The following is a 14,682-nucleotide window of genomic DNA, read 5'->3' as shown; positions in this document are numbered from 1 at the left end:
ATAGGGCGTGCCCCACACAGGCGCGCACACTCTCATACACAGACAGGATCATCATGCCTATCCTTAGTTAGTACCTGCTTTATGAACCAGCTGAGACTATAGCTTTGCCCAATTAAAGGGGTAGTTCAGAATTTTGGACATAGGACCTGATTCCCAAGTTAGCCTTGGTGTTCTTTATCATTGGAGACAGTTTAACACATTTCATTCAGTCCTTCTAGTTGCAGAATTCGCTCGTGCTAGGCTAGCGCAAGGCAACGGGCAATGCTAGCTTGCTAACAAAACAGTCTTACCCACTCCACAATACACCCAAGGTAAATCAATTATAACGCCAGACTATAGCAGCACATTCTCACTCCGAGCTCGTTGATTTTTGATGAACGGTCAGTGACTTTGGCTTCAGCTGCTGACGCCTTCAACTCATTACAATGTAATCCCTCCCCGGCAATATATGAAGCTATGAGCATTTATCCAATTGGCTAACGGAGGACCCGAAGGCTGCACATAGAGACGCTATGAGCATTCATCTCATTGGCTAGCATTTTGAGGGATTTGCTGTGTCTCAGCAGCAATGTTTATATTCCTGATAGTAGGCTATGGCAGCTGCGGACTGATAACTAGGTTACCGGCTCCATTACCGAGAAAGTAGTCCCTTAAAATGCGATGATTCATGCGATGCAAGGTTAGTTTTATTTCTAACCATGTTTTTTGCTATAGGTGTGGAGAAGATGGAAATTTTCAGTCGAGAGTGACAAAACCCTGATTCACAAACAAAAGATAATTTTTGTAATTTTAAAATTATTGAGTATATTTTTCTAATTTCTAGTCAAAATATCTCATCACACTTAATATAAGACAAAATCACCTAAAGAGCAAAATGTAAGTGATAAAAGGAGCTTGTTTTTAGACAGTGCATCTTGAATATATTGTTAAGTGAAACTGTCTTGAAAACATCTTGTTTTGAGTTATATCTCAGGTTAAACGAGCTTATTTGTAAAAGATGAATCGTCTTGTTTCAAGAAATAGATTTAACTTGAATTGAGAAAACAAAACTGCAGGTCAACATGCCCAATTCAACTCACAATGCACAGTACAGTGTGGCTATTTTTCTTACATTTCCATCAAACCATGTCGCTGTGATGTGTAAAAAAGACAGAGGCAAAAGCTGGAATTATGTTACCTCCTCTGTTCTGTTTCCCTCTGGACATACTGCACCACATTATTACAAAAGTAACAAATAAAAATAAATGCTGTCATAAATAAGTGTTTTTCAATGCTTAAAAAAAAAAATCTGCCCAAATACCCACACTCAATACACTCAAGAATGATGTTTGAGGATGTCTGAGAGATCATACTTCAGTGGAATGTACTTGCTATTATGGAAGTTTACATAGTAGTATGGTGTATAATCAACAAGCTTTTCAGCATCCATGAAAATATTGGCTTGAGCTAGGTCGGGAACTTCTACCTCGTAAGCTAAATAATGATCATTCCACCCAACTGTAGAGAGAGGTTGGCATTCAAAACAATACACTGAAGCATTTAAAATATAAATGCATTTCACAAGTGCAAACTCTGGGGTATCATTGATGACATTAGAAATAACCAAAGATTTCCCACATGAATGCTTATTTCCATGTTGCATAATCCAATTTACTGAAACTATATGTTCAAAGCGCTCTATTCCTAAGAAGTCTTTAATCTTTACTTCTACATAGTGAACATTTTTCACCTCCGAGGCTGGGCCCATGTCAGCTTTACTTGAACAAATTGGATGATTCTCATGCACATTCTGACTACATTCATAAAGTTGGTCGTGCTTCACAAGTGATATTTTTAAAACTACTTTCAAAGCCCACTGCTTAAAAAAGCAATGCTTTGACTCAAAGCGCATGCACATATGCCTCACTGTAGGACCAAGTGCCTTAATCTGAGAAGGAAGATTCAGCAAGTAATGTTGTTTAGGTATAATATTTGCATCTCGAAACAGTTGTTTGAAATGTTTTAAATGTTGCTCTATTAAAAGCTTCAGCCTTGAAAGAGTTGAGAGAGCAATAATAGGTGAAAACAGAATTTTGACTATCTCTAACAACTTAAGTAGCATTTGTGTGTAATCATTTTCTCCAATTTTATCAATAAGAAAAGGCAGAATCTTTAACAAAACCAGCATCTGCCCAGCTGACTGTTTCAATTTATTGTCATTTGATGACAGTGTATTGACAGATGTGGGGCAAGGCTTATCCCTTGCATCCACAGGAGAATAAGGGAAACCAATAATTGCACTGTTGAATGCATCTAAGGCCATGTGTCCTGAAAGAAGATGCTTTAAAACACATTTGATTTCATATGGGGCAACACCTTCAAGAATGACATGCATGATGTCTTGTGGGGTTTGATTGATTATATCAAAGTGAGGAAATTCTGTTAATTTGCTTCTCCTATTTATGCCATAGGTCGTTTTTAGAAAGTCAGTATTTGTCTTCTCAATGTCATTACATTGACTGTTATGACTTGCCATTGTCCTTTTAACAAACAAATCTTCATTAAATTGCCCCTGCATGTCTTCAAAGTTGCATTCACAGTGCCTGCATTTACTGTAGGCAAATCCCACTCCTATCTTAAATCCAGCCACTTCATGCTGAGCTAGAGTGTCTCCGCACACAGACATAAGTGCCCCATAAATTGTCTTCTCACCTTTTGCAGTGACAACCTGGACACCATCACGCAGCTCAGTTAAATCACGGTTAATCCTCTCAACTATCTTATCAATACCACAATGAGAAAGATCTTTTGATTTTACCATGGCAAGCAGACGAATAGCGGCAAGTCTTGATCTGTATTTAGGGTTGATATTACCTAAGGTGTAATAAATCAATAACAATTAGTTTTTGTTTACACAAGATCCAAGAGGATTGCATAGCTCAATTTCATCTGTATATAAAACCAACTGCAATGCTGTGGGAAATTTCAAAAACAGTGGGTGTGACTTAAAAATGTCTCCATCAATGAAATCATGAAAAAATCCATCCTTGCACGTCTTTGGTCTCTCATCAATCATTGCAATTGTTCTTGGATGTGATAGCAGCTGCTCCAAACTTTTCACCAACGGTATATAATGAAAACAATGGTCCTTAATGGTAAGAACTCTGGAGTCTCCATGTTTCACATAACATACTGTTTGTTTTGCGACAACAATCTCTGGTTCAACTGGTTTTAACAGTTCTTTGATGGTCTTATCCTGCAAATGGGTGGAAGCAATTTGACAGAAAGGGTCAACAAACTGGTCAAATATCCCCATTGCATCACTCTTTAGTTGATCCAGGTCCCCAGAATGTCTCTCAATCATGTCGCTCATTTGCAGTTTTAGGTGCTCCAATAATGCGGCCTGATATTGCTGGACTCCACTCACCATATGGTTAACAGCTCTCTGGGGAGTAGAAAACAGATAAACAAAAAAAATACTAGATTATAAAATTCATATAAAAATGCAGTCAACATACAAACTCAGACACTTTTTTTTTAAATTAACTCCTCAATTACATATTATTAGTAACATGCAATGATCCAAATAGGCTATTTCCAGCAAAACTTTCATGAAATAATATATTGCCTTCCGCAACTTAAAGACCTTGTTTACACTTGGTCTTAAAATGTGTTTGAGCAATAGGATAACAAGTGGACGGTGCTAAATAAAAGTGTTAGTGTTGGGTGTACTATGTTGTCTCTATTCTTAGCTCATGCTCAACAAATATAGTGGATGGGCAGATTTTGTAAGCAAAGTATTTGCTATATATGCAAATGTTTCCATTTGCATATATAGAGGGGAAATGAGATCCGATCACAAGTGGTCACTGAAGAACCATGTGGAAACACATTCTAATGTCAGGTGTTTCTCTGACAGCTGTCGTCCTGTGATCGGATCAACCAAGATGCCAGGACTGAACAGTGGCCAAGTCATTTTACAGTTTAAGATTATTGTTTTTAAGCTTGCAACTAAAAATGAAATATAATTAATTGGAAAATTACAGTCGATGGGTTTCTCTGGCTTGAAGAAGAAATGCAGTTGCATGTTTAGAAAGGTCAACATTCGTGAGACCCTCTCCATCTTCTTGAAATCCACTCTGAAAGAGATTAACAAACATATCTATTAAAACAGGGAAAATACGGAGACAACTTCCTGTCACACACTGTCTCACCTTTTTTCAATGAAGTCTGGTAACTGATTTACCTAACTAATGATTAAACTAAATAAATTAAACTAATCAAAGTGAATTAATTTTTTCAATTACTGCATATAAAATTAAGCAGTTGTTTAGAAAAGTAACTTCTAAATGTTTGCATATTAATGTGCAGTGTTATGAACCTACATTGTTACTTTGTTTCTGAATTGTTTTGTTTTGTTTTGACATGATTCTGTATTTTATTTGTGGTCAAGGAAATCTAATTTGTTTTTGTCAATCAGATCAGCATGCGTGGTTAGCGATGGTGATTGGTGATTGGCCCATTCCTGATTACACGCAGTATATAGCGCAGAGAATTACGGACAGAGGGGGCTTGACTCTATCCGCGCCCGTGGATGCGCTTTCGTTTGGACGCCACATCTATCCCTGAGCTTTCGTGGACGTCGTGTTTTTGGATCGCCAACATTCTTCACCTCCTCCCTCGTGACGCGGACGTCTCTTCACTCCCTCCGCTCTCGTGGACGCCTTGGTTTTTGTATCGTTTGAACACTCTTCACTTCCTCCCTCGTGATGCCCTATCGTTTGGACGCTCTCCGACGCTCCGTGGTCGCGATGGACATTGTGTTTAGGGAACCGTGTGACTTTTGGTGTAACTTTGTGAATAATAACATGTCTTAATGCTGAAGTTTAAGATAAATATTGGTAACTCATCCATGACTCTGTCTGCCTTTGCTGCCACTTTTGACACGTAACATAATTGGGGGCTCGTCCGGGATCTGAACCGGTTTTGATGAGTCTTTGGCATTAAGCAATTTTGAGAATTCAATTTCATAATCATGGCAGCAGCAGTGCAAGAGTTTTTGGAGTTACCTACTGTTACGGGTCTGCAGGAGTTAAAAAAAACGGACTTATTGGAAGTTGCAAAATCGCTGAACCTAGTTAAGGTGAATGCAAGCTACACAAAAGATTTTCAAGTTAATAGCACAACATTTGTATGATGAGTCTTAGTTCACAAGTGAAGACTTAGCTCCGTTTGTAGACGTTGATGGTGACCCTCAACCTAAGCCTAGCTCTGAAACTGAGTTAAAAATTCGCCTAATTCAGTTGGAGAATGAAAGACAAAAAGAAGAAAGGCAGTTTGAACTGGAGAAATTGAGATTGGAAGGAGACAGAGGATAGAGAAAAAGAAAGAGAAAGACATGAAAGAATGGAAAAATAACGAATGTTGATTGAGCGGAAAGAATTGGACTGGAAAGAGAAAAATTAGAAAAACAACTTGAGTTGGCAAAGCTAGAAAAAGCAGAACCATTAAGGGGAAATAGATTCAGTGCTAGCAGAGAAGTGAGGTTAGTGCCTCCTTTTGATGAGCTGGAGGTTGACAAATATTTTCAGCATTTTGAAAAAGTGGCTGAGTGTTTAAAGTGGCCTACAGAATATTGGCCCTTGATGCTGCAAAGTGTGATAAAAGGAAAAGCACAACGAGCCTATTCAGCGTTGTCTGTTGATGATGCCTCAAGTTATGATGTGGTTAAGCAAGCCATTTTGACAGCTTACGAGCTGGTTCCAGAGGCATATAGGCAGAAATTTTGTGGTCTCAGAAAGACTGATGACCAGACATATGTTGAATTTGCTCATGACAAAGAGGTGTTCTTTGAGCGTTGGTGTGCATCTAAAGCTGTCAATAATGATGTCAGATTGTTGAAAGACTTGATGCTGGTTGAGGAATTTAAGCGGTGTGTGAAGGATGATATTAAGTCTTATCTTGATGAGAAAGATGCGTCCACACTACGTGAAGCTGCTAAGTTTGCAGATGAGTATTCACTCACGCACAAATCTAAGTTTGGGTCTCATGATAGGCTATATCCACCTACGAAGAGTGGTAGTAAACCATACTTCGCACATGCAACGGATGTTAGGGAGAGAAGTGCTTATATTAAGAACAAGTTCAGTGACACCAAGAAAGAGGCCCCCACAGGCCCTATTTGTCATTATTGTAAAAAACCAGGGGCCTCATGTACAAAGACTTGCGTGGATTTCTGAGTAAAACTTTGCGGACGCCAAAATTTGGAAAGCTGCTGCGCACAAATAAATCTGGATGTATCAATCCTTGCGTAAGCACGATTTCACGCAGATTCTCTTTGTACATCCCAATTAACGTGAAATTGTGCGCACGTGCACGAGCCCGACTCTCCGCCCAGTCTCCTCCCTCATTTAATATGCTAATTAGTATAAACAGGCCTGCAGTAGTGCGCTTGTTAGGAGAAAGGAGATAATGGATAAAGCAAGAAAGAAGAACTTTAGCGAATGCGAGGTGGAAGTGCTGATTTCGGTGGTAGAGGCCAGAAATAAAATCTTGTTTGGCTCTCTTTCCTCCGGAATCAGCACTAAAACAAAAAAACTGGCGTGGGAATCGGTAGCAAAATCTGTTAATGAGGTTGTGGCGGAAAGCCGAACTGTGGCGGATATAAAAAAAAAGTGGTCGGACATAAAAGTTGATGTCAAAAAAAAGGTCTCTGCCCACCGGAGAAGCGTGGGTCAGACGGGCAGCGGAGCCGGAGTCGGGGAGCTCGCCCTATTCGAGCAGAGGGTGGCCGCAGTGCTGGGGGATCGGCTCCTTTTTGGCGTGGTCCCGCCAGCCGAAGGGGATTCCGACTTGGCCCAGGATCCCACGGAAGGTACAATTGTTTTCATATATTTGAAGAACTTTTATACCTGCTAGTATAGGCCCTAGCCTGCATTTCCGTATACATGATTAATGTTTAGCCAGCAATAAAACGCGTTCTCCTCAATGTGATTGTAATTTATATACATTCTTTAATCACAGACAGCCAAGGACCAAGTGGCGCACAGCTGATGGTGCCAGAGGAAGACCCCCAGCCAGGCGTGTCCGGCGTCTCCGTCTCCACTGCCCATTGCCCCCCTTCTGCTGCCAGTGGGAAAGGCCGGGTTTTAACTCGCGCTGTGCTGGACTCGCAGGAGGAGATCGTTAAGGGAATTCAGGAGATGAATTCGAACCTCAAAGAAATAACGGAGGCCTTACAAGCAATTAGTCTCACATTCAAAGAACTAGTTAAAAAATGAATGTTGTCTCCGTTTACCTTTTTTATATTCTGCCTATTAACTGCTGCCGGATTCGAATGGCCTCTACATTGGGCTGCGCATTGTTTGGTCCGGGGTCTGGGTCTTCTGGGAGGTCCATTACCTCGCGTAATGGCACGCCGTGCCTGTGCGCAACATTGTGCAGAACCCCACATGCCTGCACAATGCGGCACACCTTTTCAGGGTGATAGAGCAGCATTCCCCCGCTCCGGTCAAGGCAGCGCCACCGGCTCTTCAGCTGCCCTATCGCTCTTTCCACGACTGTCCGAGTGGGTGCATGGATATCATTATATCTCTGCTCTCGGACAGTCTGTGGGTTGGCGAGGGGGGTTAACAGCCATGGCCGTAAGGCGTAACCGCTGTCTCCTTAGGAGTAATAGGTACAATTACAGCATAGGCTACCCAACATGTCTAGATTTCAGTAAATTCACTTTAAAGTGTTTTAAATTGCTTACCAATTAGCCACCCATCACACACTCTTCCAGCCTCCAACCTATTCCCAACCGAGCTGTTTCTCAGGACGAATGAATCATGGGTTGACCCAGGCCACCTTGCCACGATATTCGTAAGGCGCATTTGGGCATCACAGATTATTTGCACGTTTAAGGAATGGAAGTGTTTCCTATTAACGTACTCATATTCCCCTTCAGATGGCGCCTTTATTGCAATGTGTGTGCAGTCGATCGCTCCGATTACATTGGGAAAACCGGCTATCGCTGCAAATTGCGCTTTGATGTTTGCTTGGTTTACTGCATCATATGGAAACCGTATATACCTGGCTGAGATGCGGATGATCCCGTTTAAAACAGGCGGAATGGCGCGGCTCAGAGCTCCCTGACTCATTCCTGACCGGTCAGCCAATTCCCTCTGGAATGATCCTGTTGCTAGAAAACCAAGCGTAGTCAGGACTTGTATTGGAACTGGCAATGCGTGACTCCTCGCCGTCTGCCTCTCCAAACCCGGGCTCAACTCAGTACATAGTTCCAAGAGGATAGCTCTTGGAAATCTGAATCGGCTGATAAGCCAGTCATCATCATGAGCCAAAAAATCATAATAATCACGGAACACTCGTTCATTTCGAATGTGACCATTCGCAATATCTTCTAATAAGGCCAACACTGCCATTGTCAACCTATCGATTATTGCCACATTTTGCACCTGCTTTTATATTCTCATTTAATTTGATGCATGTTGACGATAGGTTGTTCCCATACACCCAAGGTGTCAATAATATACACATAATTCGAAATTGGCCGACTGGTTTATTGATGGATTGATTTTAAGTAACAATCTTGCGCTTAATCCACTCAGCATCATATAATAATATTGCAGTCAAGAATTTCACAACAAATGTGTGAAGAGAGATCATATGTCATGCGTGGTCCGGAAAATATGTAACGTTTAATAAACAAGCCATCACTGAAAATAATATTGCTGGGGGTTCCTTTTAATTTCCTTTTCATTCCAATATTGACAATTTAGTTTTATGGGTCTGTTTAAGTTTAGCCTAACAACAGTGTCACATTATGCGTCTCGACAACAATAACGCATTATTGAAGTGCATTTAAGATCACGCATCCCGATGTTCAAATCCACTTTGAACTCGCCTCATATTGCAATATTACTTCTTGACTCGTGATCGCGTAGGCCTCATGTTGTTGCGCTGATTTGCCTCTATGTGCCGCCAACTGACAATGCAGCAGAAATGTGCGTAAGCCAGGCATTTAGTTTGCGTGGAGAACCGCACTTTCTCACGTCAAGTCAGTCTTCGTACATCCGAACGTTTGCGTGAGAAGTTGCTTACGCAGCTTTTTTGTGCGTAAGCAAGCTTTGTACATGAGGCCCCAGGTCATGTTCTGTCTGAGTGCCTAACTCTTAGAAGAAAGCAGGAAAAAGAGGCCTCGCCTAACGCTTTGGTGAACTCTTTGACATAGATGCCTATTGAGTGTGGTTCTATGGAATCATTTTGTCCTGACAATGCAAAAAAATCTGATCTTCTGAGGGAAGAGTTCCTTCCTTTTGTGTCTGAGGGATTTGTTTCTTCAAGTGAAAATTCTGCTCCTCAACCCATTCGAATTCTCCGCGATACTGGGGCTTCCCAGTCGCTTTTGTTAGGAGAGGCATTGCCCTCCAGTGAAAATGAAGACACTGAAATGGGTGACTTCATTCTTGTTCAGGGGATTGAGGGGAGAATTGTAACTGTACCTCTGCACTCTGTGTTTCTGAAGTCAGACTTAGTAACGGGACAAGTTAAAGTGGGGCTTATGTCCAGCCTCCCTATCAAAGGTATTTCTCTTTTACTCGGCAACGACCTAGCTGGTGGGAAAGTTGTCCCCTCGGTTCAGTTAACCTCTAAGCCGAGCACTGAAGATGAGTCTAATTTAGACATTGATATTTTCCCTTCATGTGCAGTGACTCGAGCTATGGCCAAAAAGGCAAAAGAAGAGGAGGACTCTGTGCAATCTAGCACTTTGTTAAAACAAGACCATGATCCTTCAGAGCAGGGGTCAGATCGTGGCTCTAGTAAGAGTTCAGGTTTTGATGAGTTGTCAGATACATTTCTTAGCACAGTCTTTGAGAAGTACAGTGGTAAGTCACCACAAGACACTGGGAACGATTTACAAGTGGCTGATGATTTATCCTCCTCAAGAAAGCAATTGATCACTGAGCAAAGCAGTGATCCAGAGATTGCTGGATTGAGAGAAAAAGCTCTCCCAGATGACGAAATTGTCAAAGTACCAGTTGGTTATTATCTTAAAGATGGGGTTTTGATGCGGAAATGGCGTCCCCCTGATATTCCTGCCAATGAAGATTGGGCAGTCGTCCATCAGGTTGTCGTACCTAAAGTTTACAGGAAGGACATACTTACTATGGCACATAGCTTACCTCTAGGTGGCCATCTTGGTGTTAACAAGACTGTTAACAAGGTGATGAAGCAATTCTTCTGGCCAGGTTTGCGCAAAGATGTTGCAACCTTCTGTCGCACTTGTCACACTTGTCAAGTGGTGGGTAAACACCAGTTAGACCCTCCTGTAGCACCATTGAAACCGATCCCAGCCTTTGGTGAACCTTTCTCCCGGGTTATTGTGGATTGTGTAAGACCTTTACCCAGGACGAGAACTGGAAATGAGTACATGCTGACTGTCATGTGTGCCTCAACGAGGTTCCCTGAAGCAATTCCACTGAGAAATATCAGAGCAGTTACTATTTCTAGGGCCTTGATTAAGTTTTTCACTTCGTTTGGTCTGCCTAAGGAGATCCAATCTGACCAGGGTAGTAATTTCACCTCCGGAATGTTTCAGCAGGTTGTTTATCAACTAGGGGTTAGACAGATCACTTCACCAGGTTAGAGGACCGTTGGCCCTGCTGAGTGAGCAGTGGACTAACAAAGATACTCATGTCAATCTGCTGGATTACGTCCTGAAGTTCAAAGAGAGACTTCGTAGAGCCTGTGCGCTAGCCAAGGATAATCTTGTGGCAACTCAAGAGAAGACGAAAACTTGGTATGACCGCAAGGCTAGGACAAGGACATTTAAGCCCGGAGAAAGAGTACTTGTTTTGTTCCCCCTGCAGTCCAATCCCCTGCAGGCTAGATTTCATGGTCCTTATGAAATCTATTCCAAGGTTAGAGACCTCAATTACATTATGACAACTCCGGATAGGAGAAAGCCAAGGCAGTTGTGCCATGTCAACATGTTGAAACGCTACCATGACAGAGCTATACAGGCTGTCTCAGTTGTTAGCCAGGTTGAGAGTTCTGTAGATGACCATTGTCAGGAGGAGGAACCCTTCATCAAACCTGAAGTCATCCCTTGTAAATTGTCCAATTCTGAGATTTTGCAGAACCTTGGGGTGAAATTGTCACATTTAGACCCTTGGCAACAAGCTCAAATGAGGGACTTGGTGCTCAAGTATCAAGATTTGTTTCCTGATGTTCCTAAGAGAACCCATGTAGCAGTCCATGATGTTGACGTTGGTGACGCTCAACCAATAAAACAACATCCATATAGGATGAGTCCTCAGAAATCTAAGTTGGCTGAAGAGGAAGTGGTTTACATGTTCAAGCATGGCATCATTCAGCCATCACACTCCAATTGGAGTTCGCCCTGTGTGCTTGTACCAAAGCCTGATGGCAGTGCAAGATTCTGTACTGACTATAGGAAAGTTAATGCTGTTAGCAAGACTGATGCTTTTCCAATCCCAAGGGTTGATGATTGTGTTGACAAAGTAGGGCAGTCAAAGTTCCTCACTAAGATTGATCTCTTGAAAGGTTATTGGTGTGTTCCATTAACTGACCGTGGTAGAGAAATCTCTGCTTTCGTCACACCTTCTGGGCTGTACGAATACAATGTTCTCCCATTTGGAATGAAGAATTCGCCAGCCACATTCCAAAGAATGATTCATTCTGTGATCAGAGATTTGCCTAACACCAGTGCTTAGATTGATGATTTAGTGACGGGGAGTGAGACTTGGGAGAAACATCTGGAGGATGTAGGAAGACTGCTTGAGAACCTGTGGGAGGCCAACTTAACAGTCAATTTGTCTAAGAGCGAATTTGGATGTGCCCATGTTACTTATCTTGGACACGTTATTGGCCAGGGTCAGGTGGTGCCTGTTGATGCTAAGATTCAGACAATTATGGCTTTTGCTGCTCCCACGGGTAAGAAAGACCTGAGGCGATTCTTGGGAATGGTGGGGCATTATCGCAAGTTCTGTAAGAACTTTGCTGACGTCGCCTTGCCACTAACAAACTTGCTCAAGAAAAGAGAGAATTTTGTCTGGAACGAATCTTGCCAAAAGGCATTTGACAAACTGAAGTCCATGTTATGTAATTATCCGGTACTCCAGTCTCCTGATTTTAGTAAGCCATTTTCAGTGGCCGTTGATGCTAGTGATGGTGCCGCTGGGGCTGTGTTGTTATAACATGATGAGAGTGACAATGTTGAGCATCCTGTTGCATACTTTTCCAAGAAGTTCAACCGACATCAGATAAACTATTCAACAATTGAGAAAGGGCTATTAGCTTTGATTCTAGCACTGCAACATTTCAATGTGTATTTATGTACGGGTCAGAAACCCCTCATTGTATACACAGATCATAATCCCTTGGTGTTTTTGAGTACGATGAGAAACAAAAACAGAAGATTGTTAAACTGGAGTTTAATTTTGCAAGAGTATGATATGGTAATCAAGCATATCAAGGGTAAAGATAATGTCATTGCTGATTGTCTATCTCGGTGTTAAGATGTTGAAATTGTAGATAGACCTGTCTGAAAATTTTGATCTATCGGATAAAATTGTTCCCTTTTAAGGGGGAAGGTGTTATGAACCTACATTGATACTTTGTTTCCGAATTGTTTTGTTTTGACATGATTCTGTATTTTATTTGTGGTCAAGGAAATCTAATTTGTTTTTGTCAATCAGATCAGCATGCGTGGTTAGCGATGGTGATTGGTGATTGGCCCATTCCTGATTACACGCAGTATATAGCGCAGAGAATTACGGACAGAGGGGGCTTGACTCTATCCGCGCCCGTGGATGCGCTTTCGTTTGGACGCCACATCTATCCCTGAGCTTTCGTGGACGTCGTGTTTTTGGATCGCCAACATTCTTCACCTCCTCCCTCGTGACGCGGACGTCTCTTCACTCCCTCCGCTCTCGTGGACGCCTTGGTTTTTGTATCGTTTGAACACTCTTCACTTCCTCCCTCGTGATGCCCTATCGTTTGGAAGCTCTCCGACGATCCGTGGTCGCGATGGACATTGTGTTTAGGGAACCGTGTGACTTTTGGTGTAACTTTGTGAATAATAACATGTCTTAATGCTGAAGTTGAAGATAAATATTGGTAACTCATCCATGACTCTCTGTCTGCCTTTGCTGCCACTTTTGACACGTAACAGCAGATACACTGCTATTATTTTAGTGTACCTACATTTATTTTTCTCGACGTTACACATTTGAACACATCATGATGACATTTTATTTAACTTTGCCTGATAGTCATTTTACTGAGCCCACCTTGAACACATCATGTGTAAACCTCCTTCTGTCAGCTAACTAGCTTTCACCCTGCTGATTTCAATACGTATTTCAAAATTGGATTACCATTTTTAACTGATGGATGAGTAAAAAACTGTCTGACTGGACTGCTCTGCTGCAGCAGCAGGAGGCAGAGATATAACGCTGCAGTCCAGTATATCTACGTATATGCACTCCACTACAGTTTTCAGCCAAGGTGAGTTTATCACGACTGAGTCTTATGTATGCAATTAAATACAGGTTAATTGATGCTCGCTAGCCTGTAATGTAATGTCTGGTCACATTGATCATAAGTGGACAATCTGTGGGGCGGTAGGCTGCGTTTGTCAACATAAATGTAACCATTAACTAGCCGATTTAGGCTAGTTGTATTTGCGTTACAGGTTCGATTAGTCGTTACTGACAAAAGATCAGGCACAGTTGACCTAAGTTAAATACATTTTTAGTTACATTTTATCTTGTGTAGCGACTTACCGCTGGAATGACGATGCTTGAGCCCTCCGTTTCAGCCACAGGGTTTGCATTAGTTTGGTCGTTTGCGGCTGTCCTTTCACCTGCTCCAGGTAAACCGTGGCGAGTCGGTCCTTCCTCCTCTGCCGCTTCAACTTGGAGAAGATGATGCACGTGTGTCCGCTTCACGTGATAGTAAAAGGAGTTATACACCCTGTACTCACTTGGACAGCCATCAATCCCGCACACAACGCGAAAGTCAGGGTTGCGGCTGTGCATGGTGTTAATGTGACTCAAAAGTTGTCTCAGAGGCCCCGTTCACACGAAGCCGAAACGGGCGAAACCGTTACGGTTTCGATCTATCCGGTTTCAAAGTATCTCCGTAAAGACGAAGCCAAGCGAAACCGGGTAGATCTGTAGAAACGCTGTAGTACACATTCCAGGCCCATAAGGGGCGCCTCTTCTGGTACAGAAATCCAGAAGAAATGAAATAAGAAGAAGAGGCGAGCATGCGCATAAAGGCTGCCCTTATGCGCATGCTCGCATGTGATTTCTGAGACTCCGCGGGCTTAAGAGCCATTGGCTAGAAGGTCGAGGGGTGGGGCGATGACGTCATGGTTTGCGGTTTCAGTCGGTTTCAGGCGTACACACGAATCCAAAATGAAACCGGGTAGATTTGAAACCACCTCCGAGGGTGGTTTCAGAAGTTTGCGGTTTCGGTCAGCGGATTCGCCGGCTTCGTGTGTACGGAAGGCCGAACCGTACAAGACCTTTGCGGTTTCGGCATGAAATCGGCTTCGTGTGAACGGGGCCAGAGTCAATGCCACAAATATGTAGCATATGCAGCAACGCCTAATCATGTTGGAGAAAAGATGTCAGAGGCAAGAGGACGCCGGTTACTGGTCAAAGGTCGGTA

The 14,682-nt window shown here is 42.4% G+C and overlaps 3 protein-coding genes across 5 annotated transcripts; 1 reads left to right on the top strand and 2 right to left on the bottom strand.

Moving 5' to 3' along the window:
* Positions 1–418: 418 nt before the first annotated feature.
* Positions 419–14,063, bottom strand: LOC115557593 (uncharacterized). 2 transcript variants are annotated; one of them, XM_030375523.1, is made up of 3 exons: positions 13,791–14,063; positions 4,024–4,118; positions 419–3,424 (listed from the first exon to the last, which is right to left on the bottom strand). In XM_030375523.1, the coding sequence occupies exon 3, from the start codon at positions 2,798–2,800 to the stop codon at positions 1,316–1,318; it is 1,485 nt and encodes a 494-aa protein (XP_030231383.1). In that variant the 5' UTR covers positions 2,801–3,424; positions 4,024–4,118; positions 13,791–14,063; the 3' UTR covers positions 419–1,315. The 2 variants fall into 2 exon arrangements, with proteins under 2 accessions (XP_030231383.1, XP_030231391.1); XM_030375531.1 differs by lacking the exon at positions 13,791–14,063 and having other exon boundaries at positions 4,024–4,262.
* On the top strand, positions 6,451–7,289 carry LOC115533234 (myb-related transcription factor, partner of profilin-like). The gene is made up of 2 exons (XM_030343631.1): positions 6,451–6,853; positions 7,003–7,289. The coding sequence occupies exons 1-2, from the start codon at positions 6,451–6,453 to the stop codon at positions 7,257–7,259; spliced, it is 660 nt and encodes a 219-aa protein (XP_030199491.1). The 3' UTR covers positions 7,260–7,289.
* On the bottom strand, positions 6,978–9,126 carry LOC115557618 (putative nuclease HARBI1). 2 transcript variants are annotated; one of them, XM_030375570.1, is made up of 3 exons: positions 7,733–9,126; positions 7,277–7,643; positions 6,978–7,104 (listed from the first exon to the last, which is right to left on the bottom strand). In XM_030375570.1, the coding sequence occupies exons 1-2, from the start codon at positions 8,400–8,402 to the stop codon at positions 7,282–7,284; spliced, it is 1,032 nt and encodes a 343-aa protein (XP_030231430.1). In that variant the 5' UTR covers positions 8,403–9,126; the 3' UTR covers positions 6,978–7,104; positions 7,277–7,281. The 2 variants fall into 2 exon arrangements, with proteins under 2 accessions (XP_030231430.1, XP_030231421.1); XM_030375561.1 differs by having other exon boundaries at positions 7,008–7,142.
* Positions 14,064–14,682: the final 619 nt, after the last annotated feature.

The sequence above is a fragment of the Gadus morhua genome, chromosome 2 (assembly GCF_902167405.1).
Source record: "Gadus morhua chromosome 2, gadMor3.0, whole genome shotgun sequence".
In the NCBI taxonomy this organism is placed as follows: Eukaryota; Metazoa; Chordata; class Actinopteri; order Gadiformes; family Gadidae; genus Gadus; species Gadus morhua.
Note: the sequence above shows the minus strand (reverse complement) of the source record. Positions and strands in the feature narration are given on the sequence as shown.